Source organism: Caloenas nicobarica, chromosome 37 (genome assembly GCF_036013445.1).
Source record: "Caloenas nicobarica isolate bCalNic1 chromosome 37, bCalNic1.hap1, whole genome shotgun sequence".
Lineage (NCBI taxonomy): Eukaryota > Metazoa > Chordata > Aves > Columbiformes > Columbidae > Caloenas > Caloenas nicobarica.
The window spans coordinates 609,745-637,495 of NC_088281.1; the positions used below are offsets into that span (position 1 = coordinate 609,745).

General features: G+C 67.5%; 2 protein-coding genes across 2 annotated transcripts in view; both read right to left on the reverse strand.

The window, feature by feature from the left end:
• LOC136001044 (calpain small subunit 1-like) overlaps window positions 1-2,171 on the reverse strand; it is a 7,038-nt gene extending 4,867 nt beyond the window's left edge. Inside the window, 4 exon segments of the mRNA XM_065655090.1 lie at window positions 197-285; window positions 403-440; window positions 1,724-1,835; window positions 1,838-2,171. Of these exon segments, the coding sequence (XP_065511162.1) occupies window positions 197-285; window positions 403-440; window positions 1,724-1,835; window positions 1,838-1,889 (291 nt within the window). The 5' untranslated portion in view covers window positions 1,890-2,171.
• A 1,583-nt stretch (window positions 2,172-3,754) lies between these two features.
• CLIP3 (CAP-Gly domain containing linker protein 3) lies at window positions 3,755-27,070 on the reverse strand. The gene is made up of 14 exons (XM_065655177.1): window positions 27,024-27,070; window positions 22,853-23,000; window positions 20,054-20,193; window positions 19,878-19,971; window positions 15,008-15,169; window positions 13,686-13,804; window positions 12,106-12,342; window positions 9,758-9,893; window positions 8,017-8,139; window positions 7,265-7,393; window positions 6,512-6,635; window positions 5,846-5,913; window positions 5,549-5,621; window positions 3,755-4,706 (listed from the first exon to the last, which is right to left on the reverse strand). The coding sequence occupies exons 1-14, from the start codon at window positions 27,063-27,065 to the stop codon at window positions 4,652-4,654; spliced, it is 1,650 nt and encodes a 549-aa protein (XP_065511249.1). The 5' UTR covers window positions 27,066-27,070; the 3' UTR covers window positions 3,755-4,651.
• Window positions 27,071-27,751: the final 681 nt, after the last annotated feature.

A 27,751-nucleotide genomic window follows, 5' to 3' on the forward strand; every position in this document is an offset into this window, starting at 1 on the left:
TCTGCGGGGGGGGTCCCAGGGGGGTTTTGGGGTTCAGGGGGGTCAGGAGGATCCGGGGGGGTCCCGGGGGGGGGGGTTTGGGGTTTGGGGATCTGGGGGGGGTCTTGGGGGAGTTTTGGGGTTTGGGGGGGGTCAGGGGGATCCAGGGGGTCCTGGGGGGGTTTTGGGGTTCGGGGGGGTCCCCGCTGTCACTCACGTCCCCCGCCAGCTGCGCGAAGAGGCGCCGGAACTGCCGAACCTCGTCGCTCTCGTTGGCGTCAACGGCCGAAATGTGGGTGCGGGGGGCTGGGGGGGGAACACACACGGGGGGGGGGGGTCAGAGGGACAGCCCACCCCCCCCCAAAACCTGGGGGGGGGACCCCAAGGTGGGGGGAGACCCTGAAATGTGGGGTCGGGGGGCACTTACTGGGGGTTCGGGGTTATAATGGGCGGCCGCTTCGCTGTGGGGGGAGATGGGGTGATGTGGGGTGACCCCCCCGTGTCCCCAATGACCCCCCAACCCCATGTCCCCAATGTCCCCCGATGTCCCCAATGTTGCCCCCATGTCCCCAATGCCCCACAATGTCCCTAGTGCCCCCCCCATGTCCCCAATGCCCCCCAATGTCCCCAATGACCCCCCGTGTCCCCAATGTCCCCCCACGTCCCCAATGTTGCCCCCATGTCCCCAATGACCCCTCAACCTCATGTCCCCAATGTCTCCACAATGTCCCCAATGTCCCCAATGTCCCCCCATCCCATGTCCCCAATGTCCCAAATGTCTCCCCATGACCCCAATGTCTCCCCAACCCCATGTCCCCAATGCCCCCGCAATGTCCCCAATGTCCCCCATTGTCCCCAATATCCCCAATGTCCCCCCAACCCCATGTCCCAAATGTCCCCCCATGTCCCCAATGTCCCCCCAACCCCATGTCCCCAATGTCCCCCTATTATCCCCAATGTCCCAAATGCCCCCCAATGTCCCCAATGCCCCCCCAACCCCATGTCCCCAATGCCCCCGCAATGTCCCCAATGCCCCCGCAATGTCCCCAATGTCCCCCCATTGTCCCCAATATCCCAATGCCCCCCCAACCCCATGTTCCCAATGCCCACCCAATGTCCCCAGTGCCCCCCCATGTCCCCAATGTCCCAAATGTCCCCCCATGTCCCCAGTGTCCCCCCAACCCCATGTTCCCAATGCCCCCCCAATGTCCCCAGTGCCCCCCATGTCCCCAGTGCCCCCCCAATGTCCCCAATGCCCCCCAATGTCCCCAGTGCCCCCCAATGTCCCCAATGTCCCAAATGTCCCATGTCCCCAATGTCCCAAATGTCCCCCCATGTCCCCAATGTCTCCCCAATGTCCCCAATGCCCCCCAATGTCCCCAGTGCCCCCCCATGTCCCCAATGTCCCAAATGTCCCCCCATGTCCCCAATGCCCCCCCAATCCCATGTCCCCAATGCCCCCCTATTATCCCCAATGTCCTAAATGCCCCCCAATGTCCCCAATGCCCCCCCAAACCCATGTCCCCAATGCCCCACAATGTCCCCAGTGCCCCCGCCATGCCCCCAATGCCCCCACAATGTCCCCAATGTCCCAAATGTCCCCCCATGTCCCCAATGCCCCCCCAACCCCACGTCCCCAATGCCCCCAATGCCCCCCAATATCCCCAATGCCCCCCCAACCCCATGTCCCCAATGCCCCCCCAATGTCCCCCCAATGTCCCCAACGCCCCCCGTGTCCCCTCACCTGATGGCGCTGATGACGCCCCCCAGCACCTGCATGGCCCCCCCGGCCCCGCCGCCGCCGCCCCCCCCGCTCAGCAGCCCCCCCAGCACGGAGCCGATGCCCCCGGGGAGCGCCCCCCCCCGCCCCCGCCCCCGCCCCCCCCCAGCAGCCCCTTCACCAGGAACATGGTCCCCAAAACGGGGCGGGGGGCACTGGGAGGTTACTGGGAGCACTGGGGGGGGCACTGGGGGGGCACTGGGAGGTTACTGGGAGCACTGGGGGTTATTTGGAGCACTGGGGGGGCACTGGGAGCACTGTGGGGGGCACTGGGGGTTACTGGGAGCACTGGGGGGGGCACTGGGGGGGCACTGGGGGTTACTGGGAGCACTGGGGGGGGCACTGGGAGGGGCACTGGGAGGTTACTGGGAGCACTGTAGGGGGCACTGGGGGTTACTGGGAGCGCCGGGGGGGGCACTGGGGGTTACTGGGAGCGCCGGGGGGGGCACTGGGGGTTACTGGGAGCACTGGGGGGGGCACTGGGGGGGCACTGGGAGCACTGGGCGGGGCACTGGGGGGGCACTGGGAGCACTGGGGGGGGCACTGGGGGTTACTGGGAGCGCCGGGGGGGCACTGGGGGTTACTGGGAGCACTGGGGGGGGCACTGGGGGTTACTGGGAGCACTGGGGGGGCACTGGGGGTTACTGGGAGCACTGTAGGGGGCACTGGGAGTTACTGGGAGCGCCGGGGGGGGCACTGGGGGTTACTGGGAGCACTGGGGGGGGCACTGGGGGTTACTGGGAGCGCCGGGGGGGCACTGGGACGACTGGGAGAGGCTGCAAAACAAGCAGAGAGCGGCGTTAAGTGACACCATATGGAGCTATAGGCTCCTCCAGACCCTATAGACCCCCCCTCAACCCTCCCCGGGCTCTACAGACCCGCCCCCTTGAACCTATAGACCCCCCCAGCCCTATAGACCCCCCTGGACCTATAGACTCTCTGGACCTATAGACACCTCCTCCACGCTATAGATTCTCCCTGGTCCTACAGACCCCCCCGGCCCTATAGACCCCCTGAACCCATAGACAACCCGCCCCGCGCCCTATAGATCCCCCCGGGCCCTATAAACACCCCGGGGCCTATAGACCCCGCTCCCCCGGGCCCTTCCGCTTCCGGGAGGGGTTTCCGGGAACCGGGCGGGGCCGGGGCCGAGTCACGGAGCCGCTACGGGGGGGAAGGACCGGGGGGGTGCCCGGGGGGGGTCCCGGTACCTGCGGGTCCGGCGGCGGCAGCGGGAGCGGCCGAGGGAACCACCCGGGACCCAGGCGTCCGGCAGGGGCGGGGCCGCGTTTCCGGGGGCCGGGGCCGAGTTTCCGGGGGCGGGGCCGAGTTTTGAGGGGCGGGGCCGAGTTTTGAGGGGCGGGGGGGCCGAGTTTCCAGGGGCGTGGCCGAGTTTCCAAGGGGCGGGGCCGAGTTTCCAAGGGGCGTGGCCGAGTTTCCAAGGGGCGGGGCCGAGTTTCCAAGGGGCGGGCCGAGTTTCCAAGGGGCGGGGCCGAGTTTCCAAGGGGCGTGGCCGAGTTCCGAGGGGCGTGGCCGAGTTTCCAAGGGGCGGGGCCGAGTTTCCAAGGGGCGTGGCCGAGTTTCCAAGGGGCGGGGCCGAGTTTCCAAGGGGCGGGGCCGAGTTTCCAAGGGGCAGGGCCGAGTTTCCAAGGGGCGTGGCCGAGTTCCGAGGGGCGTGGCCGAGTTTCCAAGGGGCGGGGCCGAGTTTCCAAGGGGCGGGGCCAAGCGGCCCCCACGGAGAAGGGGGCGTGGCCACGAGCCGGGTGGGCGGAGCCACTTAGGCAGCTGAGGGGGCGTGGCCATCCCGTGGCACTTGTTCCCCCCCCCAGCCGCTATCCCCGTGTCCCCCCATGACCCAGTTTTGGGGTCCCCATATGTCCCACCCCCCCCCCCAAAAAGGGTCCCTCTGACCCCCCCCCCCAAGGTGTCCTCCTGTCCGTCCGTCCCCCCCATTTTCGAGCCGTGGGACGTACAAAGGTGTTTATTGGTGGCACAAGCGGGTCCGGGGGGGTCCATGGGGCAGCGGGGGGGGGGGGGGTGTTGGGACACGGGGCGGGGGGACATTAAAGCCACTCACACGATTGCGGGGGGAGGGGACGTTATTGCTACTGCGGGGGAGGGGGGGGGGGGCACGATGACATTGGGCCTCCCGGACGCCTGGGTCCCTTTTTGGCGGGGGCAGGGGGAGGGAGAGGGGGGAGGAGAATCCACCAAACCAGTATAAACCAGTTCCTCCCCCTGCCCAGGGTGTAATCAGTAGTTTCCAGGGTTAACGGCTCAGGAATGGGGGCCCTGGTCTAAACTCCTCCTCGCCCAATTGTAGTCAGTAGGTTCCAGAGTGAACAGCCCAAAACTGGGGTTAGGGGAGGGGCCTTAACTCACCCCCTCCCTCAGTCACTGTCGTCAGTAGGTTCCAGAGTGAACAGCCCAACCAAGGAGCTGGGGAGGGAGCGGGGGGGGCGGCAGCTCATCCCCATCACTGTCATCAGTAGGTTCCAGAGTGAACAGCCCAAAATTGGGGTTAGGGGAGGGGCCTTAACTCACCCCCTCCCTCAGTCACTGTCGTCAGTAGGTTCCAGAGTGAACAGCCCAACCAAGGAGCTGGGGAGGGAGCGGGGGGGGCGGCAGCTCATCCCCATCACTGTCATCAGTACGTTCCAGAGTGAACAGCCCAAAATTGGGGTTAGGGGAGGGGCCTTAACTCACCCCCTCCCTCAGTCACTGTCATCAGTAGGTTCCAGAGTGAACATCCTGGCGCAAGGGGGAGGGGCTGGGGGGGTCGGGGGTCACATGACGTGTTCCCCGGGGTGGGGGGAGGGGAGCAAGGCACTGGGGGGGGGGGAGGGGGGGGTGGGGGGGGCGGGGCAGCCAGGCGGGGGGGGAGGGGCGGGGTTACGACTGCATCTCGGCCCGGAGCATCCAGGGGAACCAGCAGCAGAACAGTAACCTGGGGACACGGCGGGGACACCGTGGCGTCGGGGGGGGACTGTGGCCCCTGTCCCCATGTGTCCCCCATGTCTCTGTGTCCCCCCATGTCCCCCTGTCCCCCCATGTCTCCATGTCCCCCCATGTCCCTGTGTCCCCCCATGTCCCCCTGTCCCCCCATGTCCCTATGTCCCCCCCATGTCCCTATGTCCCCGCCATGTCCCTGTGTCCCCTCCATGTCCCTGTGTCCCCCCCATGTCCCCCTGTCCCCCCATGTCCCCCCGTGTCCCCCCATGTCTCCATGTCCCTGTGTGTCCCCCATGTCCCCCTGTCCCCCATATCCCTGTGTCCCCCCGGCCCCATGTCCTCATGTCCCCTGTCCCCCCATGTCCCCCTGTCCCCCCATGTCCCCCCCATGTCCCCCTGTCTCCCCATGTCCCCCTGTCCCCCCATGTCCCTGTATCCCCCCCAGCCCCCTGTCCCTCCATGTCCTCAAGTCCCTGTCCCCCCCATGTCCCCATGTCCCCCCATGTCCCTGTGTGTCCCCCATGTCCCCCTGTCCCCCCATGTCCCACCGTGTCCCAACGTCTCCATGTCCCACGTCCCCTCCATGTGCCCCTGCGTCCCCCGGGTCCCTCCATGTCCCTGTGTCCCCCCATGTCCCCATGTCCCCCCATGTCCCCCTGTCCCCCCCGTGTCCTCATGTCCCCCCATGTACCCTGTCCCCCATGTCCCCATGCCCCCCTGTGTCCCCTGTCCCCCCATGTCCCCATGTCTCCCCCGTATGTCCCCACGTCCCTCCCCGTGTCCCCTGTCCCCACATGTCCCCATGTCCCCCCCCCAATCATGGGGTGCCTCCCCCACCTGGAGAAGGAGCTCTCTGAGGTGATGTCCTTGGGGGTCCGGACCGCTGGGAAGTTGCGCTTGGGCTGTGACACTGGGGGGGAACATCAAGGGACATGTTGGGGACACCAGGGGGACACGGGGGGGTCACGGCCACAGCCCCCCCAGCCCGCAGGGAGCGCTAAAACCCGGCCCCGGGGGTTCCAGCCAATCAGGGGCGCATCCGCAGCGGCCGCCAGCCAATCAGCGGCGCATCCGCCCCGGCCGCCAGCCAATCAGCGGCGCATCCGCCCCGGCCGCCAGCCAATCAGCACGCACCGGTCACCGGCTGGTCCTTTTTCTCCGGGGCGGCGCCCCCGCCCGGCTCCTCACGGGGACCCCCGACCCTGGCGGGGGGTCAGGGGGGTCAGCGAAGGGACACGGGGACACGGACATGACCCCCCGCTCGGGTCACCCCCCGCAATGTCCCCCGTGAAGCCCCACGTCGCATGTCCACCCCGGGTCCCCACGTCCCCCCCATGTCCCCTGTCCCCATGTGTCCCCTGTCCCCAGTCCCCCCATGTCCCCCTGTGTCCCAGTCCCCCCCATGTCCCCATGTCCCCATGTCCCCTGTCCCCCCCATCCCCATGTCCCCCCGTGTCCCCCCCATCCCCATGTCCCCCCCTGTGTCCCCCCGTCCCTGTGTCCCCCCATGTCCCCAGTCCCCGCCATGTCCCCATGTCCCCATGTCCCCTGTCCGCCCCCGTCCCCATGTCCCCCCCGTGTCCCCCCATCCCTGTGTCCCCCCCGTGTCCCCCTGTGTCCTTGTGTCCCCCCATGTCCCCAGTCCCCCCCATGTCCACGTGTCCCCATGTCCCCTGTCCCCCCCCATCCCTATGTCCCTCCATGTCCCACGTTCTCCCCCTGTGTCCCCGTGTCCCCACCATGTCCCCCGTCCCCGCCATGTCCCCGTGTCCCCTGTCCCCCCCCCCGTGCCCCCGTTACCTCTGCACGCGGGACGGGGGCGCGAAGACGCCGTGTTTGGGGGGGCAGGAGAAATAACGCACCCCGAAAACCGACCCGTCGTGTTTCCCCCCCGCCGAGTCCAGCTCCACCCCGAACCAGTAACCTGGGGGGGGACACATGTGGGGGGGTCCCCAAGGAGGGGAATGTCCCATGGCAGGGGGGTCACAGGGGTTCCATGGGGGGTCCCAAGGGGGAAGGTCCCATCGGAGGGTCACAGGGGGGTCCCCATGGGGGGGTCCTTGGGGTCTCCCGGTGGGGGGGGAGTCTCATGGGGGGGTCCCGGGGGATCCAATGGGGGGTTCCCGGGGGGGTGCCAAGGTGGGGGGTCCCATGGGGGGGTCCTGGGGGGGTCCCAGGTCAGGGGGTCCCATGGGGGGTCCCAAGGCGGGGGTCCCATGGGGGGTCATGGGAGGATCAAATGGGGGGTTCCCGGGGAGGGTCCCAGGTCAGGGGGTCCCATGGGGGGGGTCCCATGGGGGGTCATGGGGGGGGTCCCACGTCAGGGGGTCCCATGGGGGGTCCCAAGGCGGGGGTCCCATGGGGGGTCATGGGAGGATCAAATGGGGGGTTCCTGGGGAGGGTCCCAGGTCAGGGGGTCCCATGGGGGGGGTCCCATGGGGGGTCATGGGGGGGGTCCCAGGTCAGAGGGTCCCATGGGGGGGTCCTGGGGGGATCCAATGGGGGGTTCCCAGGTCAGGGGGTCCCATGGGGGGTCCCGGGGGGGTCTCTGACCGGGGGCGAAGTCGGTGCGCCCGTAGAACCGGGCCCGTCCCGGTCTCTGTCCGGCCACCAGCACCGCGTCCCCCGGCGCCACCCGGCGCCCCTCGCGGTCCAGCCACGCCCCGCCCCGCCTGCGGGGGGCTGTGGGCGGGGTCACCATGGACACGCCCCTTCCGGCCCCGCCCACCGCGCAGCCCCTCCCTGGGCAACCTCAAGGAGACCATGCCCCCGCCTGACCCCGCCCCTTAACCCGCAGCCACGCCCCCGCCTGACCCCGCCCCTTCCAGCCATGCCCCCGCCTGACCCCGCCCCTTTCCCCACAGCCACGCCCCCACCTGACCCTGCCCCTTCCTTCCAGCCACGCCCCCGCCTGACCCCGCCCCTTCCCCTGCAGCCACGCCCCCGCCTGACCCCGCCCCTTCCAGCCACGCCCCCACCTGACCCTGCCCCTTAAACTGCTGCCACGCCCCTGCCTGACCCCGCCCCTTCCCCTGCAGCCACGCCCCCACCTGACCCCGCCCCTTAAACTGCCGCCACACCCCCGCCTGACCCCGCCCCTTAAACTGCAGCCACGCCCCCACCTGACCCCGCCTCTTCTGTCCAGCCACGCCCCATCTGACCCCGCCCCTTCCTTCCAGCCACGCCCCCACCTGACCCCGCCCCTTCTTCCCAGCCACGCCCCCACCTGACCCCACCCAGTATCCAAGGGGGATCCCGGGGGGGGAACCCAGGCATCCGGGAGGGACCCAGGCGTCCGGCCGTACCTCTCTTGTCCTTGCGGGTCTTGTGGGGGGGTCGGGCCGGGGGCTCCGGGGGGGTGCGGGGCGGGGAGGGCGCCGGGGGTTGCTCCTCCGCCTTGGAGATCTTGGAGACGGAGGCGAAGACGCCTGCGGGGAAACCAGTACAAACCAGTACGGACCAGTACAAACCAGTACGGACCAGTACGGCCCCAGGGACGGAGGACACCCCCCCCGACGGGGGATCCCCCAACCCCCCCACCGCAAGGCAATCCGGGGTGGCCCACCAACCCCAGAGGGACCCAGGCATCCGGGGGTGTCCCCGAGGGACCCAGGAGTGCCCCAAAGGGACCCAGGCGTCCGGGGATGTCCCTGAGGGACCCTGGAGTGCCCCAAAGGGACCCAGGCATCCGGGGATGTCCCTGAGGGACCCAGGAGTGCCCCAAAGGGACCCAGAGGTGTCCCCAAGGGACCCAGGCATCCGGGGGTGTCCCTGAGGGACCCAGGAGTGCCCCAAAGGGACCCAGGCATCCGGGGATGTCCCCGAGGGACCCAGGAGTGCCCCAAAGGGACCCAGGCATCCGGGGGTGTCCCCAAGGGACCCAGGAGTGCCCCAAAGGGACCCAGGCGTCCGGGGATGTCCCTGAGGGACCCTGGAGTGCCCCAAAGGGACCCAGGCATCCGGGGATGTCCCTGAGGGACCCAGGAGTGCCCCAAAGGGACCCAGAGGTGTCCCCAAGGGACCCAGGCATCCGGGGGTGTCCCTGAGGGACCCAGGAGTGCCCCAAAGGGACCCAGGCGTCCGGGGATGTCCCTGAGGGACCCTGGAGTGCCCCAAAGGGACCCAGGCATCCGGGGATGTCCCTGAGGGACCCAGGAGTGCCCCAAAGGGACCCAGAGGTGTCCCCAAGGGACCCAGGCATCCGGGGGTGTCCCCGAGGGACCCAGGAGTGCCCCAAGGGGACCCAGGCATCCGGGGATGTCCCCGAGGGACCCAGGAGTGCCCCAAAGGGACCCAGGCATCCGGGGGTGTTCCCAAGGGACCCAGGAGTGCCCTAAAGGGACCCAGGCATCCGGGGGTGTCCCTGAGGGACCCAGGAGTGCCCCAAAGGGACCCAGAGGTGTCCCCAAGGGACCCAGGCATCCGGGGGTGTCCCCGAGGGACCCAGGAGTGCCCCAAAGGGACCCAGGCATCCGGGGGTGTTCCCAAGGGACCCAGGAGTGCCCTAAAGGGACCCAGGCATCCGGGGGTGTCCCTGAGGGACCCAGGAGTGCCCCAAAGGGACCCAGAGGTGTCCCCAAGGGACCCAGGCATCCGGGGGTGTCCCCGAGGGACCCAGGAGTGCCCCAAAGGGACCCAGGCATCCGGGGGTGTTCCCAAGGGACCCAGGAGTGCCCCAAAGGGACCCAGGCATCCGGGGGTGTCCCCGAGGGACCCAGGAGTGCCCCTGTGGGACCCAGGCATCCGGGGGTGTTCCCAAGGGACCCAGGAGTGCCCTAAAGGGACCCAGGCATCCGGGGGTGTCCCCGAGGGACCCAGGAGTGCCCCTGTGGGACCCAGGCATCCGGGGGTGTTCCCAAGGGACCCAGGAGTGCCCTAAAGGGACCCAGGCATCCGGGGGTGTCCCCGAGGGACCCAGGAGTGCCCCAAAGGGACCCAGGCATCCGGGGGTGTTCCCAAGGGACCCAGGCATCCGGAGCTTTCCCCGAGGGACCCAGGTGTCCGGGGGTGTCCCGGGGGGACCCAGGCGTCCGGGGGGGTGCATACCCTGTTTGGGGGGGCAGATGAAGTAGCGCACCCCCCCCACGCTGCCGTCGTTCTTCCCCTCGGGCTCGTCCAGCTCCACGCCGGCCCACTGGCCGCTGGCGAAGGCCGTGGTGCCGCAGAACCGCAGGGTCCCTTCCTGGGGCGGGGAATGGGGGGTCTGGGTGCCTCCTGCACCCCCAAACCCTCTCCTGTACCCCAAAATCCTCCCCTGACCTCCCACAGATCCGGCATCCCCCCCAAACCCCCTTTCCCCCCATGCAATCCCTGCATCCCCATGCAGAGCATCCCTGGTCCCCTGCACCTTTTTGGGGTGTCCCCAGGCCCCCAAACCCCCCTGTGCACCCCAAACCCCCCTATGCACCCCAAAACCCCTCTCTCCACCCCAGACCCACCTCTATGTACCCCCAAACCCCTCTATGCACCCCAAACCCCCCACTATCCCACCCAAACCCCCTATCCCCCCATGCAATCCCTGCATCCCCATGCAGAGCATCCTTGGTCCCCTGCATCTTTTTGGGGTGTCCCCAGGCTCCCAAACCCCCCTGTGCACCCCAAAACCCCTCTCTCCACTCCAGACCCACCTCTATGTACCCCCAAACCCCTCTATGCACCCCAAACCCCCCATTATCCCCCCACTATCCCCCCAAATCCCCTTTCCCCCCATGCAATCCCTGCATCCCCATGCAGAGCATCCTTGGTCCCCTGCACCTTTTTGGGGTGTCCCCAGGCCCCCAAACCCCCCTGTGCACCCCAAAACCCCCTGTGCACCCCAAAACCCCTCTCTCCACCCCAGACCCACGTCTATCTACCCCCAAACCCCTCTATGCACCCCAAACCCCCCATTATCCCCCCAAACCCCCTTTCCCCCCATGCAATCCCTGCATCCCCATGCAGAGCATCCTTGGTCCCCTGCATCTTTTTGGGGTGTCCCCAGGCCCCCAAAATACCCCTATACACCCCAAACCCCCCTGTGCACCCCAAAACCCCTCTCTCCACCCAGACCCACCTCTATGCACCCCAAACCCCCCATTATCCCCCCACTATCCCCCCAAACCCCCTATCCCCCCATGCAATCCCTGCATCCCCATGCAGAGCATCCTTGGTCCCCTGCACCTTTTTGGGGTGTCCCCAGGCCCCCAAAACCCCCTATACACCCCAAACCCCCCTGTGCACCCCAAAACCCCCCTCTCCACCCAGACCCACCTCTATGTACCCCCAAACCCCTCTATGCACCCCAAACCCCCCATTATCCCCCCCAAATCCCCTTTCCCCCCATGCAATCCCTGCATCCCCATGCAGAGCATCCCTGGTCCCCTGCCCCTTTTTGGGGTGCCCCCAGGCTCCCAAAATACCCCTATACACCCCAAACCCCCCTGTGCACCCCAAAACCCCCTGTGCACCCCAAAACCCCTCTCTCCACCCCAGACCCACCTCTATGCACCCCAAACCCCCCATTATCCCCCCACTATCCCCCCCAAACCCCCTTTCCCCCCATGCAATCCCTGCATCCCCATGCAGAGCATCCTTGGTCCCCTGCACCTTTTTGGGGTGCCCCCAGGCCCCCAAACCCCCCTGTACACCCCAAAACCCCCTGTGCACCCCAAAACCCCTCTCTCCACCCCAGACCCACCTCTATGCACCCCAAACCCCCCATTATCCCCCCACTATACCCCCCAAACCCCCTTTCCCCCCATGCAATCCCTGCATCCCCATGCAGAGCATCCTTGGTCCCCTGCACCTTTTTGGGGTGTCCCTAGGCCCCCAAAATACCCCTATACACCCCAAACCCCCCTGTGCACCCCAAAACCCCTCTCTCCACCCAGACCCACCTCTATGCACCCCAAACCCCCCATTATCCCCCCCCAAACCCCCTTTCCCCCATGCAATCCCTGCATCCCCATGCAGAGCATGTTGGTCCCCTGCACCTTTTTGGGGTGTCCCCAGGCCCCCAAACCCCCCTGTGCACCCCAAACCCCCCTGTGCACCCCAAAACCCCTCTCTCCACCCCAGACCCACCTCTATGCACCCCAAACCCCCCACTATCCCCCCCCAAACCCCCTCTCCCCCCATGCAATCCCTGCATCCCCATGCAGAGCATCCCTGGTCCCCTGCACCTTTTTGGGGTGTCCCCAGGCCCCCAACCCCCTCTGTGCACCCCAAACCCCCCTATGCACCCCAAAACCCCTCTCTCCACCCAGACCCACCTCTATGTACCCCCAAACCCCTCTATGCACCCCAAACCCCCCATTATCCCCCCCCAAACCCCCTTTCCCCCCCCCCATCCCCATATCCCACCCCGTACCGCCCCCCCTGTCCCCCCCAAACCCCATTTTGGGGGTGCCCCCCACCTTGCCGCCCTCGATGCGGACGCGGTCGCCCAGTTGCAGCCCCAGGCAGAGCAGCATGAGGTTCCCGGGCAGGTTGTCGTAGTTGGGGAGGGTGACGCGGGGGAGGCTGCAGCTCAAGGGAACCGCGTCCAGCAGCAGCCGCCGCAGCTCCCGGGCGGCCGAGGCTGCGTCCGCGCGGTCCAGACCCATATCCGTGGGGTCCGGGACCACCTCGGCCGCCACCTGCCCTTTGCTGTTCTGGGGGGGACAAGCGGGGGGTGTTAAGGGGACCCCAAAATCCCCCAGGCCCCATAGAACCCCAATAATGCAGCCCCAGAGCCCATAGAACCCCAATAATGCAGCCCCAGAATGCCCAGACCCCATAGAACCCAATGGGCACAATGACCCCGGTGTCCCCATATCTATGGGGTCTGGGGACACCTGGGCCACCACCTGCCCTTTGCAGTTCTCGGGGGGACAAGCGGGGGGTGTTAAGGGGACCCCAAAACCCTCTAGACCACATAGAACCCCAATAATGCAGCCCCAGAGTCCCCAGACCCCATAGAACCCAATGGGCACAATGACCCCAGTGTCCCCATATCTATGGGGTCTGGGGACACCTGGGCCACCACCTGCCCTTTGCAGTTCTCGGGGGGACAAGCAGGTGGTGTTAAGGGGACCCCAAAACCCTCTAGACCCCATAGAACCCCAATAATGCAGCCCCAGAGTCCCCATGTGCTCTAGAACCCCAATAATGTGATGCAGACAATGACCCCGATGTCCCCATATCTATGGGGTCTGGGGACACCTGGGCCACCACCTGCCCTTTGCAGTTCTGGGGGGGACAAGCGGGGGGTGTTAAGGGGACCCCAAAATCCCCCAGGCCCCATAGAACCCCAATAATGCAGCCCCAGAGTCCCCATGTGCTCTAGAACCCCAATAATGTGACGGGGACAATGACACCGGTGTCCTCAGTCCTTCCCAGTGCTCCCAGTGCCACCCCGTCCCCTCCCAGTGCTCCCAGTGCCCCCCAGTCCCTCCCAGTGCCCCCAGTACCCTCGGCGTACGGCACCCAGGCAGAGGTTCGAGGCCGGGATGTGCAGCCCCCAGTCCCTCCCAGTATAAACCAGTCCCTCCCAGTATAAACCAGTGCTCCCAGTATAAACCAGTCCCTCCCAGTATAACCCAGTGCTCCCAGTATAACCCAGTGCTCCCAGTACCCTCGGCGCACGGCGCCCAGGCAGAGGTTCGAAGCCGGGATGTGCAGCCCCCAGTCCCTCCCAGTATAAACCAGTCCCTCCCAGTCTAACCCAGTCTCTCCCAGTATAACCCAGTCCCTCCCAGTATAACCCAGTCCCTCCCAGTATAACCCAGTGCTCCCAGTATAACCCAGTGCTCCCAGTACCCTCGGCGCAGGGTCAGCCCCGTGCTCCAGGAGGCAGCGCACGGCGCCCAGCCAGAGGTTCGAGGGGGCGATGTGCAGCCCCCAGTCCCTCCCAGTATAAACCAGTCCATCCCAGCATAAACCAGTCCATCCCAGTCTAACCCAGTCCCTCCCAGTATAACCCAGTGCTCCCAGTATAACCCAGTGCTCCCAGTACCCTCAGCGCAGGGTCAGCCCCGTGCTCCAGGAGGCAGCGCACGGCGCCCAGGCAGAGGTTCGAGGCCGCGATGTGCAGGGCCGTCCCGTGGCTGAAGTCGCTGCAGGTCGAGTGCAGCACTGCGGGGAGGGGGAAACTGAGGCGCGGAGCGGGGACGCCCCATCCCGAGGGACACGGGACATGGGGGGCCCTGACCCCAAAGTCCTTCCCGCTGGGGACCCCAGTTTCCTGTCCCCATGTCCCCCCATGTCCCCATGTCCCTCCCATGTCCCCATGTCCCCCCATGTCCCACATGTCCCCATGTCCCCGTGTCCCCCCATGTCCCCCAATGTCCCACATGTCCCCATGTCCCCGTGTCCCCCCATGTCCCCCATGTCCCCCCACGTCCCACGTGTCCCATGTGTCCCCATGTCCCCCCATGTCTCCCCTGCCCCCACCATGTCCCCATGTCCCTGCCATGTCCCATGTCCCCCATGTCCCCCCATGTCTCCCCTGTCCCCCCATGTCCCCCCTGTCCCCCCATGTCCCCATGTCCCCCTGTCCCCCCATGTCCCCGTGTCCCTGCCATGTCTCCATGTCCCACATATCCCCACCATGTCCTGTCCCCATGTCCCCACATTGCCCCATGTCCCCCCGTGTACCCCCCTATTCTGTCCACATGTCCTGTCCCTATGTCCCCCCCATATCCCCATGTCCCCCCTGTCCCCCCATGTCCCCATGTCCCCCCTGTTCCCCCATGTCCCCATGTCCCCCTGTCCCCACCATGTCCCCCATGTCCCCCTGTCCCCCCATGTCCCCCCTGTCCCCCCATGTCCCCATGTCCCCCCATATCCCACATGTCCCCATGTCCCCCTGTCCCCCCCATGTCCCCCATGTCCCCCCATGTCCCACATGTCCCCCCTGTCCCCCCATGTCCCCATGTCCCCCCATGTCCCACATGTCCCCATGTCCCCCTGTCCCCACCATGTCCCCCCTGTCCCCCCACGTCCCCATGTCCCCCCATGTCCCACATGTCCCCATGTCCCCCTGTCCCCCCCATGTCCCCCATGTCCCCCTGTCCCCCCATGTCCCCCCTGTCCCCCCATGTCCCCATGTCCCCCCATGTCCCACATGTCCCCATGTCCCCCTGTCCCCCCATGTCCCACATGTCCCCATGTCCCCCTGTCCCCACCATGTCCCCCCTGTCCCCCCACGTCCCCATGTCCCCCCATGTCCCACATGTCCCCATGTCCCCCTTCCCCCCCATGTCCCCCCATGTCCCACATGTCCCCATGTCCCCCTGTCCCCCCTGTCCCCCCCATGTCCCCATGTCCCCCCCTCACCTCGAGGTGCCCCCGCCCGCAGGAGGGTGCGGATCAGCTCGGGGACGTCGAAATAAGCCGCGTAGTGCAGGGCGTTCATGTGGGTCCAGCGGCTGCGCAGCCCCACGTCCCCCCCCAGCGCCAGCAGCCGCGTCGAGAGCCGCACGGCGGCCGCGGGGTCACCTGGGGACACACGTGGGGACATGGGGACGCGGGGACGGCACCCGCAGGGACACCTGGGGACACACGTGGGGACATGGGGACGGCACCCGCGGGGACACCTGGGGACACACGTGGGGACATGGGGACGCGGGGACGGCACCCGCGGGGACACCTGGGGACACACGTGGGGACACGGGGACACGGGGATGGCACCCACGGGGACACCTGGGGACACACGTGGGGACATGGGGACACGGGGATGGCACCCGCGGGGACACCTGGGGACACACATGGGGACATGGGGACGTGGGGACATGGGGATGGCACCCACGGGGACACCTGGGGACACACGTGGGGACATGGGGACACGGGGATGGCACCCGTGGGGACACCTGGGGACACACGTGGGGACATGGGGACGTGGGGACACGGGGACGGCACCCACGGGGACACCTGGGGACACACGTGGGGACATAGGGACACGGGGACGGCACCCACAGGGACACCTGGGGACACACGTGGGGACATGGGGACGTGGGGATGGCACCCGCGGGGACACCTGGGGACACACGTGGGGACACGGGGACACGGGGATGGCACCCGTGGGGACACCTGGGGACACACATGGGGACATGGGGACACGGGGATGGCACCCGCGGGGACACCTGGGGACACACGTGGGGACATGGGGACGTGGGGACATGGGGATGGCACCCACGGGGACACCTGGGGACACACGTGGGGACATGGGGACACGGGGATGGCACCCGTGGGGACACCTGGGGACACACGTGGGGACATGGGGACGTGGGGACACGGGGACGGCACCCACGGGGACACCTGGGGACACACGTGGGGACATGGGGACACGGGGATGGCACCCGCGGGGACACCTGGGGACACACATGGGGACATGGGGACGTGGGGACATGGGGATGGCACCCACGGGGACACCTGGGGACACACGTGGGGACATGGGGACACGGGGATGGCACCCGTGGGGACACCTGGGGACACACGTGGGGACATGGGGACGTGGGGACACGGGGACGGCACCCACGGGGACACCTGGGGACACACGTGGGGACATAGGGACACGGGGACGGCACCCACAGGGACACCTGGGGACACACGTGGGGACATGGGGACGTGGGGATGGCACCCGCGGGGACACCTGGGGACACACGTGGGGACACGGGGACACGGGGATGGCACCCGTGGGGACACCTGGGGACACACATGGGGACATGGGGACACGGGGATGGCACCCGCGGGGACACCTGGGGACACACGTGGGGACATGGGGACGTGGGGACATGGGGATGGCACCCACGGGGACACCTGGGGACACACGTGGGGACATGGGGACACGGGGATGGCACCCGTGGGGACACCTGGGGACACACGTGGGGACATGGGGACGTGGGGACACGGGGACGGCACCCACGGGGACACCTGGGGACACACGTGGGGACATAGGGACACGGGGACGGCACCCACAGGGACACCTGGGGACACACGTGGGGACATGGGGACGTGGGGATGGCACCCGCGGGGACACCTGGGGACACACGTGGGGACATGGGGACGTGGGGACACGGGGACGGCACCCGCGGGGACATCTGGGGACACACGTGGGGACATGGAGACATGGGGACGCGGGGACGGCACCCATGGGGACACCTGGGGACACACGTGGGGACATGGGGACACGGGGACAGCACCCGCAGGGACACCTGGGGACACACGTGGGGACATGTGGACGCAGGGATGGCACCCGTGGGGACACCTGGGGACACACGTGGGGACATGGGGACATGGGGACATGGGGACGGCACCCACAGGGACACCTGGGGACACACGTGGGGACATGGGGACACGGGGACGGCACCCGCAGGGACACCTGGGGACACACGTGGGGACATGGGGACGGCACCCGCAGGGACACCTGGGGACACACGTGGGGACACGGGGACACGGGGACGGCACCCGCGGGGACACCTGGGGACACACGTGGGGACATGGGGACGGCACCCGCAGGGACACCTGGGGACACACGTGGGGACATGGGGACACGGGGACGGCACCCGCGGGGACACCTGGGGACACACATGGGGACATGGGGACGTGGGGACATGGGGACGGCACCCACGGGGACACCTGGGGACACACGTGGGCACATGTGGACGTGGGGACACAGGGACGGCACCCACGGGGACACCTGGGGACACACGTGGGGACATGGGGACGCGGGGACGGCACCCGCGGGGACACCTGGGGACACACGTGGGGACACGGGGACACGGGGACGGCACCCACGGGGACACCTGGGGACACACGTGGGGACATGGGGACACGGGGACGGCACCCGGGGGGACACCTGGGGACACACGTGGGGACATGGGGACGTGGCGATGGCACCCGCGGGGACACCTGGGGACACACGTGGGGACATGGGGATGCGGGGACGGCACCCGCGGGGACACCTGGGGACACACGTGGGGACATGGGGACGTGGGGACACAGGGACGGCACCCGCGGGGACACCTGGGGACACACGTGGGGACATGGAGACATGGGGACGCGGGGACGGCACCCGTGGGGACACCTGGGGACACACGTGGGGACATGGGGACACGGGGACAGCACCCGTGGGGACACCTGGGGACACACGTGGGGACATGGGGACGCAGGGATGGCACCCGCGGGGACACCTGGGGACACACATGGGGACGTGGGGACGGCACCCGCGGGGACACCTGGGGACACACGTGGGGACATGGGGACGTGGGGACACAGGGACGGCACCCGCGGGGACACCTGGGGACACACGTGGGGACATGGAGACATGGGGACGCGGGGACGGCACCCGCGGGGACACCTGGGGACACACGTGGGGACATGGGGACACGGGGACAGCACCCGTGGGGACACCTGGGGACACACGTGGGGACATGGGGACGCAGGGATGGCACCCGCGGGGACACCTGGGGACACACATGGGGACGTGGGGACGGCACCCGCGGGGACACCTGGGGACACACGTGGGGACATGGGGACGTGGGGACACAGGGACGGCACCCGCGGGGACACCTGGGGACACACGTGGGGACATGGAGACATGGGGACGCGGGGACGGCACCCGCGGGGACACCTGGGGACACACGTGGGGACATGGGGACACGGGGACAGCACCCGTGGGGACACCTGGGGACACACGTGGGGACATGGGGACGCAGGGATGGCACCCGCGGGGACACCTGGGGACACACGTGGGGACATGGGGACGTGGGGACGGCACCCGCAGGGACACCTGGGGACACACGTGGGGACATGGGGACGCGGGGACGGCACCCGTGGGGACAGCTGGGGACACACGTGGGGACATGGGGACGTGGGGACATGGGGACGGCACCCACGGGGACACCTGGGGACACACGTGGGGACATGGGGACGCGGGGACGGCACCCGTGGGGACACCTGGGGACACACGTGGGGACATGGGGACGTGGGGACATGGGGACGGCACCCACGGGGACACCTGGGGACACACGTGGGGACATGGGGACGCAGGGATGCCACCGAGGGGAGACCTGGGGACACACGTGGGGACATGGGGACGCGGGGACGGCACCCGCGGGGACACCTGGGGACACACGTGGGGACGTGGGGACGTGGGGACGGCACCGCGGGGACACCTGGGGACACACGTGGGGACATGGGGACACGGGGGTGGCGACAATGGGGACCCTGGTCATGTGGGGACACCACAACTGGGGACATGGGGACATTGGGGGCACCAGGACATGGGGACACTGGTGACCCTGGTGACATGTGGACACCAAAACTGGGGACATGAGGGACAGACACATGGGGACATGGGGACATGGGGACATGGGGACAAGGGGGACACCAGGACATGGGGACACTGGTGACCCTGGTGACATGTGGACACCAGAACTGGGGACATGGGGACATTGGGGGCACCAGGACATGGGGACACTGGTGACCCTGGTGACATGTGGACACCAAAACTGGGGACATGAGGGACAGACACATGGGGACATGGGGACATGGGGGACACCAGGACATGGGGACACTGGTGACCCTGGTGACATGTGGACACCAGAACTGGGGACGTGGGGACACTGGGGACACTGGGACCCTGGTGATGTGGGGATAGCAGAACCGGGGACAGGGGGACACTGGGGACACCGGGACCCTGGTGATGTGGGGACACCAGAACTGGGGACATGGGGACACTGGGGACACCGGGACCCTGGTGATGTGGGGACACCAGAACTGGGGACATGGGGACACTGGGGACACCGGGACCCTGGTGATGTGGGGACACCAGAACCGGGGACAGGGGGACACTGGGGACACCAAGACATGGGGACCCTGGTGATGTGGGGTCACCAGAACCGGGGACATGGGGATGCTGGGGACATGGGGACACTGGGGACACCGGGACTCTGGTGATGTGGGGACACCAGAACTGGGGACATGGGGACGCTGGGGACACCGGGACCCTGGTGATGTGGGGACACCAGAACTGGGGACATGGGGACGCTGGGGACACCGGGACCCTGGTGATGTGGGGACACCAGAACTGGGGACAGGGGGACACTGGGGACACCGGGACCCTGGTGATGTGGGGACACCAGAACCGGGGACATGGGGGACAGGGACACGGGGACACGGGGGACACGAGGGACGTGCCACCCACCCACTCCGTGCGCCCCGGCCTTGCACGCGTAGTGCAGCAGCGTCATGTCCGTCAGTCCGTCCCGGTCGTCCACGTGGCAGCCGCGGCGCAGGATCTGGCCGGCAGCAGCAGTGAGCCCCCGGGTCCCCCCGCCGCCGCGGTGCCACCCCCCCCCCCGCCGTGTCCCCGCTTGTCACCTCGTTGCCGATGACGTCCACGTTGTGCTGCACCTGGGGCACCCACTGGCGCAGGATGGCGAAGAGCTGGGGGACGCTGGTGCGCGGGTCCAGCAGGATCTCCCGGCACAGAGAGTCGTTGGGGTCGAAGAACGTGAATGCTGGGGGGGGACGCGGGGGGGACACGGGGGGACATGGGGGGGGATGTGGGGGGGGTATGGGGGGGGATGTGGGGGGGGTATGGGAGGGGAAGCAGGGGGACATGGGGGGGGAAACAGGGGGACATGGGGGACATGGGGGGGGACATGGGGGACATGGGGGACATGGGGGACATGGGGGGGCATGGGGGGACATGGGGGGGGGACATGAGGGGACATGGGGGGACATGGGGGGGACATGGTGGGGGACATGGGGGGACGTGGGGGGAAACAGGGGGACACGGGGGGGACATGGGGGGACATGGGGGACATGGGGGGATGTGGGGGGGGACGTGGGGGGGGTATGGGAGGGGAAACAGGGGGACATGGGGGGACATGGGGGGGACATGGTGGGGGACATGGGGGACGTGGGGGGAAACAGGGGGACACGGGGGGGACATGGGGGGACATGGGGGACATGGGGGGATGTGGGGGGGGACGTGGGGGGGGTATGGGAGGGGAAACAGGGGGACATGGGGGGACATGGGGGGACATGGGGGGGACATGGGGGGGACATGGGGGGACATGGGAGGGGGGACATGGGGGGACATGGGGGACACGGGGGGACATGGGGGGGGATGTGGGGGGGGATATGGGAGGGGAAACAGGGGGACATGGGGGGACATGGGGGGACATGGGAGGGGGGACATGGGGGAACATGGGGGGACGTGGGGGGGACATGGTGGGGGGGACATGGGGGGACATGGGGGACATGGGGGGGACATGGGGGGACGTGGGGGGACATGGGAGGGGGGACATGGGGGGACATGGGGGGACGTGGGGGGACATGGGAGGGGGGACATGGGGGGACATGGGGGGACGTGGGGGGACATGGGAGGGGGGACATGGGGGGACATGGGGGGACGTGGGGGGGATATGGGAGGGGAAACAGGGGGACATGGGGGGACACGGGGGGACATGGGAGGGGGGACATGGGGGGACATGGGGGACGTGGGGGGACATGGGGGGACATGGGAGGGGGGACATGGTGGGACATGGGGGGACATGGGGGACATGGGGGGGACATGGGGGGGACATGGCGGGGGATGTGGGGGGACGTGGGGGGGGATGTGGGGGGAATATGGGAGGGGAAACAGGGGGACATGGGGGGATACAAGGGGACATGGGGGGGACATGGGGGGACATGGGGGGACACAAGGGGACATGGGGGGGACACCACGTGGTGCACAAGAACAGATCAGCCAGCAGAGAATCCACACCCGGGTCCCTTTATTTTGGGGGGGGCTCTGTCCTTGTCGGGGGTCCCCTGTTCCCATGGGGGGGGCCCTGTGCCCACGGCGTTTTCCTGGGGGGGGTCCCTGTTTCCTTTGGGGGGGTCCCTGTGCCGGGGGGTCCCTGTTTCCTTTGGGGGGGGTCCCTGTGCCATGGGATTCCCTGGGGGGGGTCCCTGTCCCTGGGGGGGTCCCTGTGCCGGGGGGCCCCTGTTTCCTTTGGGGGGGTCCCTGTGCCCATGGGGTCCGTGTTTCCTTTGGGGGGGTCCCTGTGCCCATGGGGCTCCCTGTTTCCTTTGGGGGGGGTCCCTGTGCCCATGGGGTCCCTGTTTCCTTTGGGGGGGTCCCTGTGCCCATGGGGTCCGTGTTTCCTTTGGGGGGGGGGTCCCTGTGCCAGGGGGTCCCTGTTTCCTTTGGGGGGGGGGTCCCTGTGCCGGGGGGTCCCTGTTTCCTTTGGGGGGGGGGGTCCCTGTGCCGGGGGGTCCCTGTTTCCTTTGGGGGGATCCTTGTGCCTTGGGGTCCCTGTTTCCTTTGGGGGGGGGGGTCCCTGTGCCCATGGGGCCCCTGTTTCCTTTGGGGGGGTCCCTGTGCCCATGGGGTCCGTGTTTCCTTTGGGGGGGTCCCTGTGCCCATGGGGTCCCTGTTTCCTTTGGGGGGGTCCCTGTGCCAGGGGGTCCCTGTTTCCTTTGGGGGGATCCTTGTGCCTTGGGGTCCCTGTTTCCTTTGGGGGGGGGGGTCCCTGTGCCCATGGGGTCCCTGTTTCCTTTGGGGGGGGGGTCCCTGTGCCGTGGGGTCCCTGTTTCCTTTGTGGGGGGGGTCCCTGTGCCCATGGGGTCCCTGTTTCCTTTGGGGGGGTCCCTGTGCCGGGGGGTCCCTGTTTCCTTTGGGGGGGTCCCTGTGCCCATGGGGTCCCTGTTTCCTTTGGGGGGGGGGGTCCCTGTGCCGTGGGGTTCCCTGTTTCCTTTGGGGGGGGGGTCCCTGTGCCGTGGGGTCCCTGTTTCCTTTGGGGGGGGTCCCTGTGCCCATGGGGGTCCCTGTTTCCTTTGGGGGGGGGGGTCCCTGTGCCGTGGGCTCCCTGTTTCCTTTGGGGGGGTCCCTGTGCCCATGGGGTTCCCTGGGGAGGGGGTCCCTGTTTCCTTTGGGGGGGGGGTCCCTGTGCCCATGGGGTCCCTGTTTCCTTTGGGGGGGTCCCTGTGCCCATGGGGTCCGTGTTTCCTTTGGGGGGGTCCCTGTGCCGTGGGGTCCCTGTTTCCTTTGGGGGGGTCCCTGTGCCCATGGGGGTCCCTGTTTCCTTTGGGGGGGGGTCCCTGTGCCCATGGGGGTCCCTGTTTCCTTCGGGGGGTTCCCTGTCCCCATGGGGGGTTTGGGGGGGGTCCGGGGGGGTCTCTCACCGTAGTCCTTGGGCAGGGGGGCGGGGGCGGCCGGATGCACCATCGGTTTCTTGCGTCGCTCCACCACGGGGCTGGGGGGGTCGGGGGGCGGCGTCCCCCCCCCCGCCGGGGGGTCCCCACCCCCGCGCTCCTTCGTCATGGGGACAGTCTGGGGGGGGACGACAGTGTGGGGGGGGGGTCACAGCACCTCCCCCATGGTGTGGGGATGGGGGGTGGGGGTAATGGGGGGGAAGGGGTACTGGGATGGGAGACTGGGATGGGGAGGGGATACTGGGATGGGGTACTGGGATGGGATACTGGGATGGGATACTGGGATGGAGAGGGGATACTGGGATGGGGTACTGGGGTGGGATACTGGGATGGGATACTGGGATGGGGAAGGGATACTGGGATGGGGTACTGGGATGGGGTACTGGGCTGAGATACTGGGATGGGATACTGGGATGGGATACTGGGATGGGGAGGGGATACTGGGATGGGGTACTGGGATGGGGTACTGGGCTGAGATACTGGGATGGGGAGGGGATACTGGGATGGGGTACTGGGGTGGGGTACTGGGCTGAGATACTGGGATGGGGAGGGGATACTGGGATGGGGTACTGGGGTGAGATACTGGGATGGGATACTGGGATGGGATACTGGGATGGGATACTGGGATGGGGAGGGGATACTGGGATGGGGTACTGGGATGGGATACTGGGATGGGATACTGGGATGGAGAGGGGATACTGGGATGGGGTACTGGGGTGGGATACTGGGATGGGATACTGGGATGGGGAAGGGATACTGGGATGGGGTACTGGGATGGGGTACTGGGCTGAGATACTGGGATGGGATACTGGGATGGGATACTGGGATGGGGAGGGGATACTGGGATGGGGTACTGGGATGGGGTACTGGGCTGAGATACTGGGATGGGGAGGGGATACTGGGATGGGGTACTGGGGTGGGGTACTGGGCTGAGATACTGGGATGGGGAGGGGATACTGGGATGGGGTACTGGGGTGAGATACTGGGATGGGATACTGGGATGGGATACTGGGATGGGGTACTGGGATGGCAAAGGGATACTGGGATGGGATACTGGGATGGGATACTGGGATGGGATACTGGGATGGGGAGGGGATACTGGGATGCGGTACTGGGATGGGATACTGGGATGGGATACTGGGATGGGGAGGGGATACTGGGATGGGGTACTGGGGTGGGATACTGGGATGGGGTACTGGGATGGGGAGGGGATACTGGGATGGGGTACTGGGGTGGGATACTGGGATGGGGTACTGGGATGGGGAGGGGATACTGGGGTGGGGTACTGGGGTGGGATACTGGGATGGGGAGGGGATACTGGGATGGGGTACTGAGGTGGGATACTGGGATGGGGTACTGGGATGGGGAGGGGATACTGGGGTGGGGTACTGGGGTGGGATACTGGGATGGGGAGGGGATACTGGGATGGGGTACTGAGGTGGGATACTGGGATGGGGTACTGGGGTGGGGTACTGGGCTGAGATACTGGGATGGGGAGGGGATACTGGGATGGGGTACTGGGGTGAGATACTGGGATGGGATACTGGGATGGGATACTGGGATGGGGTACTGGGATGGCAAAGGGATACTGGGATGGGATACTGGGATGGGATACTGGGATGGGGAGGGGATACTGGGATGCGGTACTGGGATGGGATACTGGGATGGGATACTGGGATGGGGAGGGGATACTGGGATGGGGTACTGGGGTGGGATACTGGGATGGGGTACTGGGATGGGGAGGGGATACTGGGATGGGGTACTGGGGTGGGATACTGGGATGGGGTACTGGGATGGGGAGGGGATACTGGGGTGGGGTACTGGGGTGGGATACTGGGATGGGGAGGGGATACTGGGATGGGGTACTGAGGTGGGATACTGGGATGGGGTACTGGGATGGGGAGGGGATACTGGGGTGGGGTACTGGGGTGGGATACTGGGATGGGGAGGGGATACTGGGATGGGGTACTGAGGTGGGATACTGGGATGGGGTACTGGGATGGGATACTGGGATGGGGAGGGGATACTGGGATGGAATACTAGGATGGGAAGGGGATACTAGGATGGGGTATGGGACAGGGATGGGGATAGTGGAAAGGGGTTACTGGGATACTGGGATGAGGATGGAGATACTGCGATGAGGATGGTGATGCTGGGATGGGATACTGGGACAGAAATGGGGATACTAGGATGGGGTTACTGGGACACTGGGATGAGGATGGAGATACTGGGATGAGGATGGGGATACTGGGATGTGGATGGGGATGCTGAGATGGGGTCACTGGGATACTGGGATGGGGATACTGGGATGGGGATACTGGGATGAGGACCAGGATGCAGATGGGGATACTGGGATGGAGATAGTGGGATACTGGGATGCAGATGGGGATGCTGGGATGGGGTCAGTGGGACACTGGGATGAGAATGAGGATACTGAGATGAGGATGGAGACACTGGGATGGGGATGCTGGGATGGGGACCAGGATGCAGGTGGGGACACTGGGATGGGGACGCTGGGAGGGGACGCTGGGATGGGGACCAGGAGGCAGATGGGGATGCTGGGATGGGGACGCTGGGAGGGGACGCTGGGATGCGGACCAGGATACAGATGGGGATGCTGGGATGGGGCCACTGGGATGGGGATGCTGGGATGGGGACCAGGAGGCAGATGGGGATGCTGGGATGGGGACGCTGGGATGGGAACACTGGGATGGGGATGCTGGGATGGGGATGCTGGGATGGGGCCACTAGGATGAGGACCAGGATGCAGATGGGGACACTGGGATGGGGACGCTGGGAGGGGACGCTGGGATGGGGAAGCTGGGATGGGGACGCTGGGATGGGGATGCTGGGATGGGGACCAGGATGCAGGTGGGGTTACTGGGATGGGGACGCTGGGAGGGGACGCTGGGATGGGGACCAGGATGCAGGTGGGGACACTGGGATGGGGACGCTGGGATAGGGATGCTGGGATGGGGACCAGGATGCAGATGGGGACGCTGGGATGGGGACGCTGGGAGGGGACGCTGGGATGGGGAAGCTGGGATGGGGACGCTGGGATGGGGATGCTGGGATGGGAACACTGGGATGGGGACGCTGGGATGGGGATGCTGGGATGGGAACACTGGGATGGGGATGCTGGGATGGGGACCAGGATGCAGATGGGGATGCTGGGATGGGGACGAGGATGCAGATGGGGACACTGGGATGGGGACACTGGGATGGGGACGCTGGGATGGGGACGAGGATGCAGATGGGGACACTGGGATGGGGAAGCTGGGATGGGGACCAGAAGGCAGATGGAGATGCTGGGATGGGGATGCTGGGATGGGGCCACTGGGATGGGGATGCTGGGATGGGGATGCTGGGATGGGGATGCTGGGATGCGGACCAGGATGTAGATGGGGATGCTGGGATGGGGACGCTGGGATGGGGACGCTGGGATGGGGACCAGGATGCAGGTGGGGACACTGGGATGGGGACGCTGGGATGGGGACCAGGATACAGATGGGGATGCTGGGATGGGGATGCTGGGATGGGGCCACTAGGATGGGGACCAGGATGCAGATGGGGACACTGGGATGGGGATGCTGGGATGGGGACAAGGATACAGATGGGGTTACTGGGATGGGGACACTGGGATGGGGACGCTGGGATGGGGATGCTGGGATGGGGACGCTGGGATGGGGACCAGGCTGCAGATGGGGATGCTGGGATGGGGACGCTGGGATGGGGACGCGGGGATGGGGACCAGGATGCAGGTGGGGACACTGGGATGGGGACGCTGGGATGGGGACGCTGGGATGGGGATGCTGGGATGGGGACACTGGGATGGGGACCAGGATGCAGGTGGGGACACTGAGATGGGGACGCTGGGAGGGGACGCTGGGATGGGGACGCTGGGAGGGGGACGCTGGGATGGGGACCAGGCTGCAGCCGGGTCCACTGGGACGCGGGTACCGGGGGAGGCCCCGCGCTGGGCCCGGGCCGGGCCGGGCCGGGGCTGCAGGCGGCGGGGCCGGGAAGCGGCTGGCGGTGGCGGGGCCGGGGTGGGGGGGGATGCGGGGATGATGCGGGGATGATGCGGGGATGATGCGGCGGGTCCCGCCGCCGCCCCCGGCCCCCCCGGCCCGCCCGGTACCTGCTGGGGCCGCGGCGGCTGCTGGGCGGGGCCTGTGCGCATGCGCGGGGCTGCTGGGCGGGGCCTGCGAGGGGGCGGGGCCTGGAAGGGGCGGGGCCTGCGAGGGGCGGGGCCTGCGAGGGGCGGGGGTGGGGCTTGGGGCGGGGGCTGAGGGGGCGGAGCCTGAGAGAGGGGCGGGGCCTGAAGGGGTTTGACTGCTGAGGGGCGTGGCGTGGGCGGGGCTTGGAAGGGGAGTGGGCGGAGCTGGGGGGGAGTGGGCGGGGCTTGCGGCGGGGCCGGCGGGAACGCGAGGGCTGCAGGACGGGGGGCGGGGCCTGCAGGGGCGAGGGGGCGGGGCCTTCGAGGGGCCGGGGGCTGCGAGGGGGCGGAGCCTCGGGTGGTGCCGGGCGCTGGCGGCGGCTATAGGGGGATGTACAGGGGCCATAGGGCGATGTATAGGGGCTACAGGGGGATGTACAGGGGCCATAGGGCGATGTATAGGGGCTATAGGGGCATGTACAGGGGCCATAGGGCGATGTATAGGGGCTATAGGGGGATGTACAGGGGCCATAGGGCGATGTATAGGGGCTATAGGGGGATGTACAGCGGCTATAGGGGGATGTATAGGGGCTATAGGGCGATGTATAGGGGCTATAGGGGGATATACAGGGGCTATAGGAGGATGTACAGCGGCTATAGGGCGATGTGTGGCGGCTCCAGGGGGTAGTATAGGGGGACCGGGGGGGTCG

Coding starts and splice junctions, on each gene's coding strand:
- CLIP3 (XM_065655177.1), bottom strand. CDS start 27,065: ATGCGCACAGGCCCCGCCCAGCAGCCGCCGCGGCCCCAGCAG. Junction 20,194..22,852: donor CCCCCTGCCCAAGGACTACG/GTGAGAGACCCC, acceptor GTCCCCCCCCAG/CATTCACGTTCTTCGACCCC. Junction 7,394..8,016: donor GACCCGCAAGGACAAGAGAG/GTACGGCCGGAC, acceptor CCCCGCCCACAG/CCCCCCGCAGGCGGGGCGGG.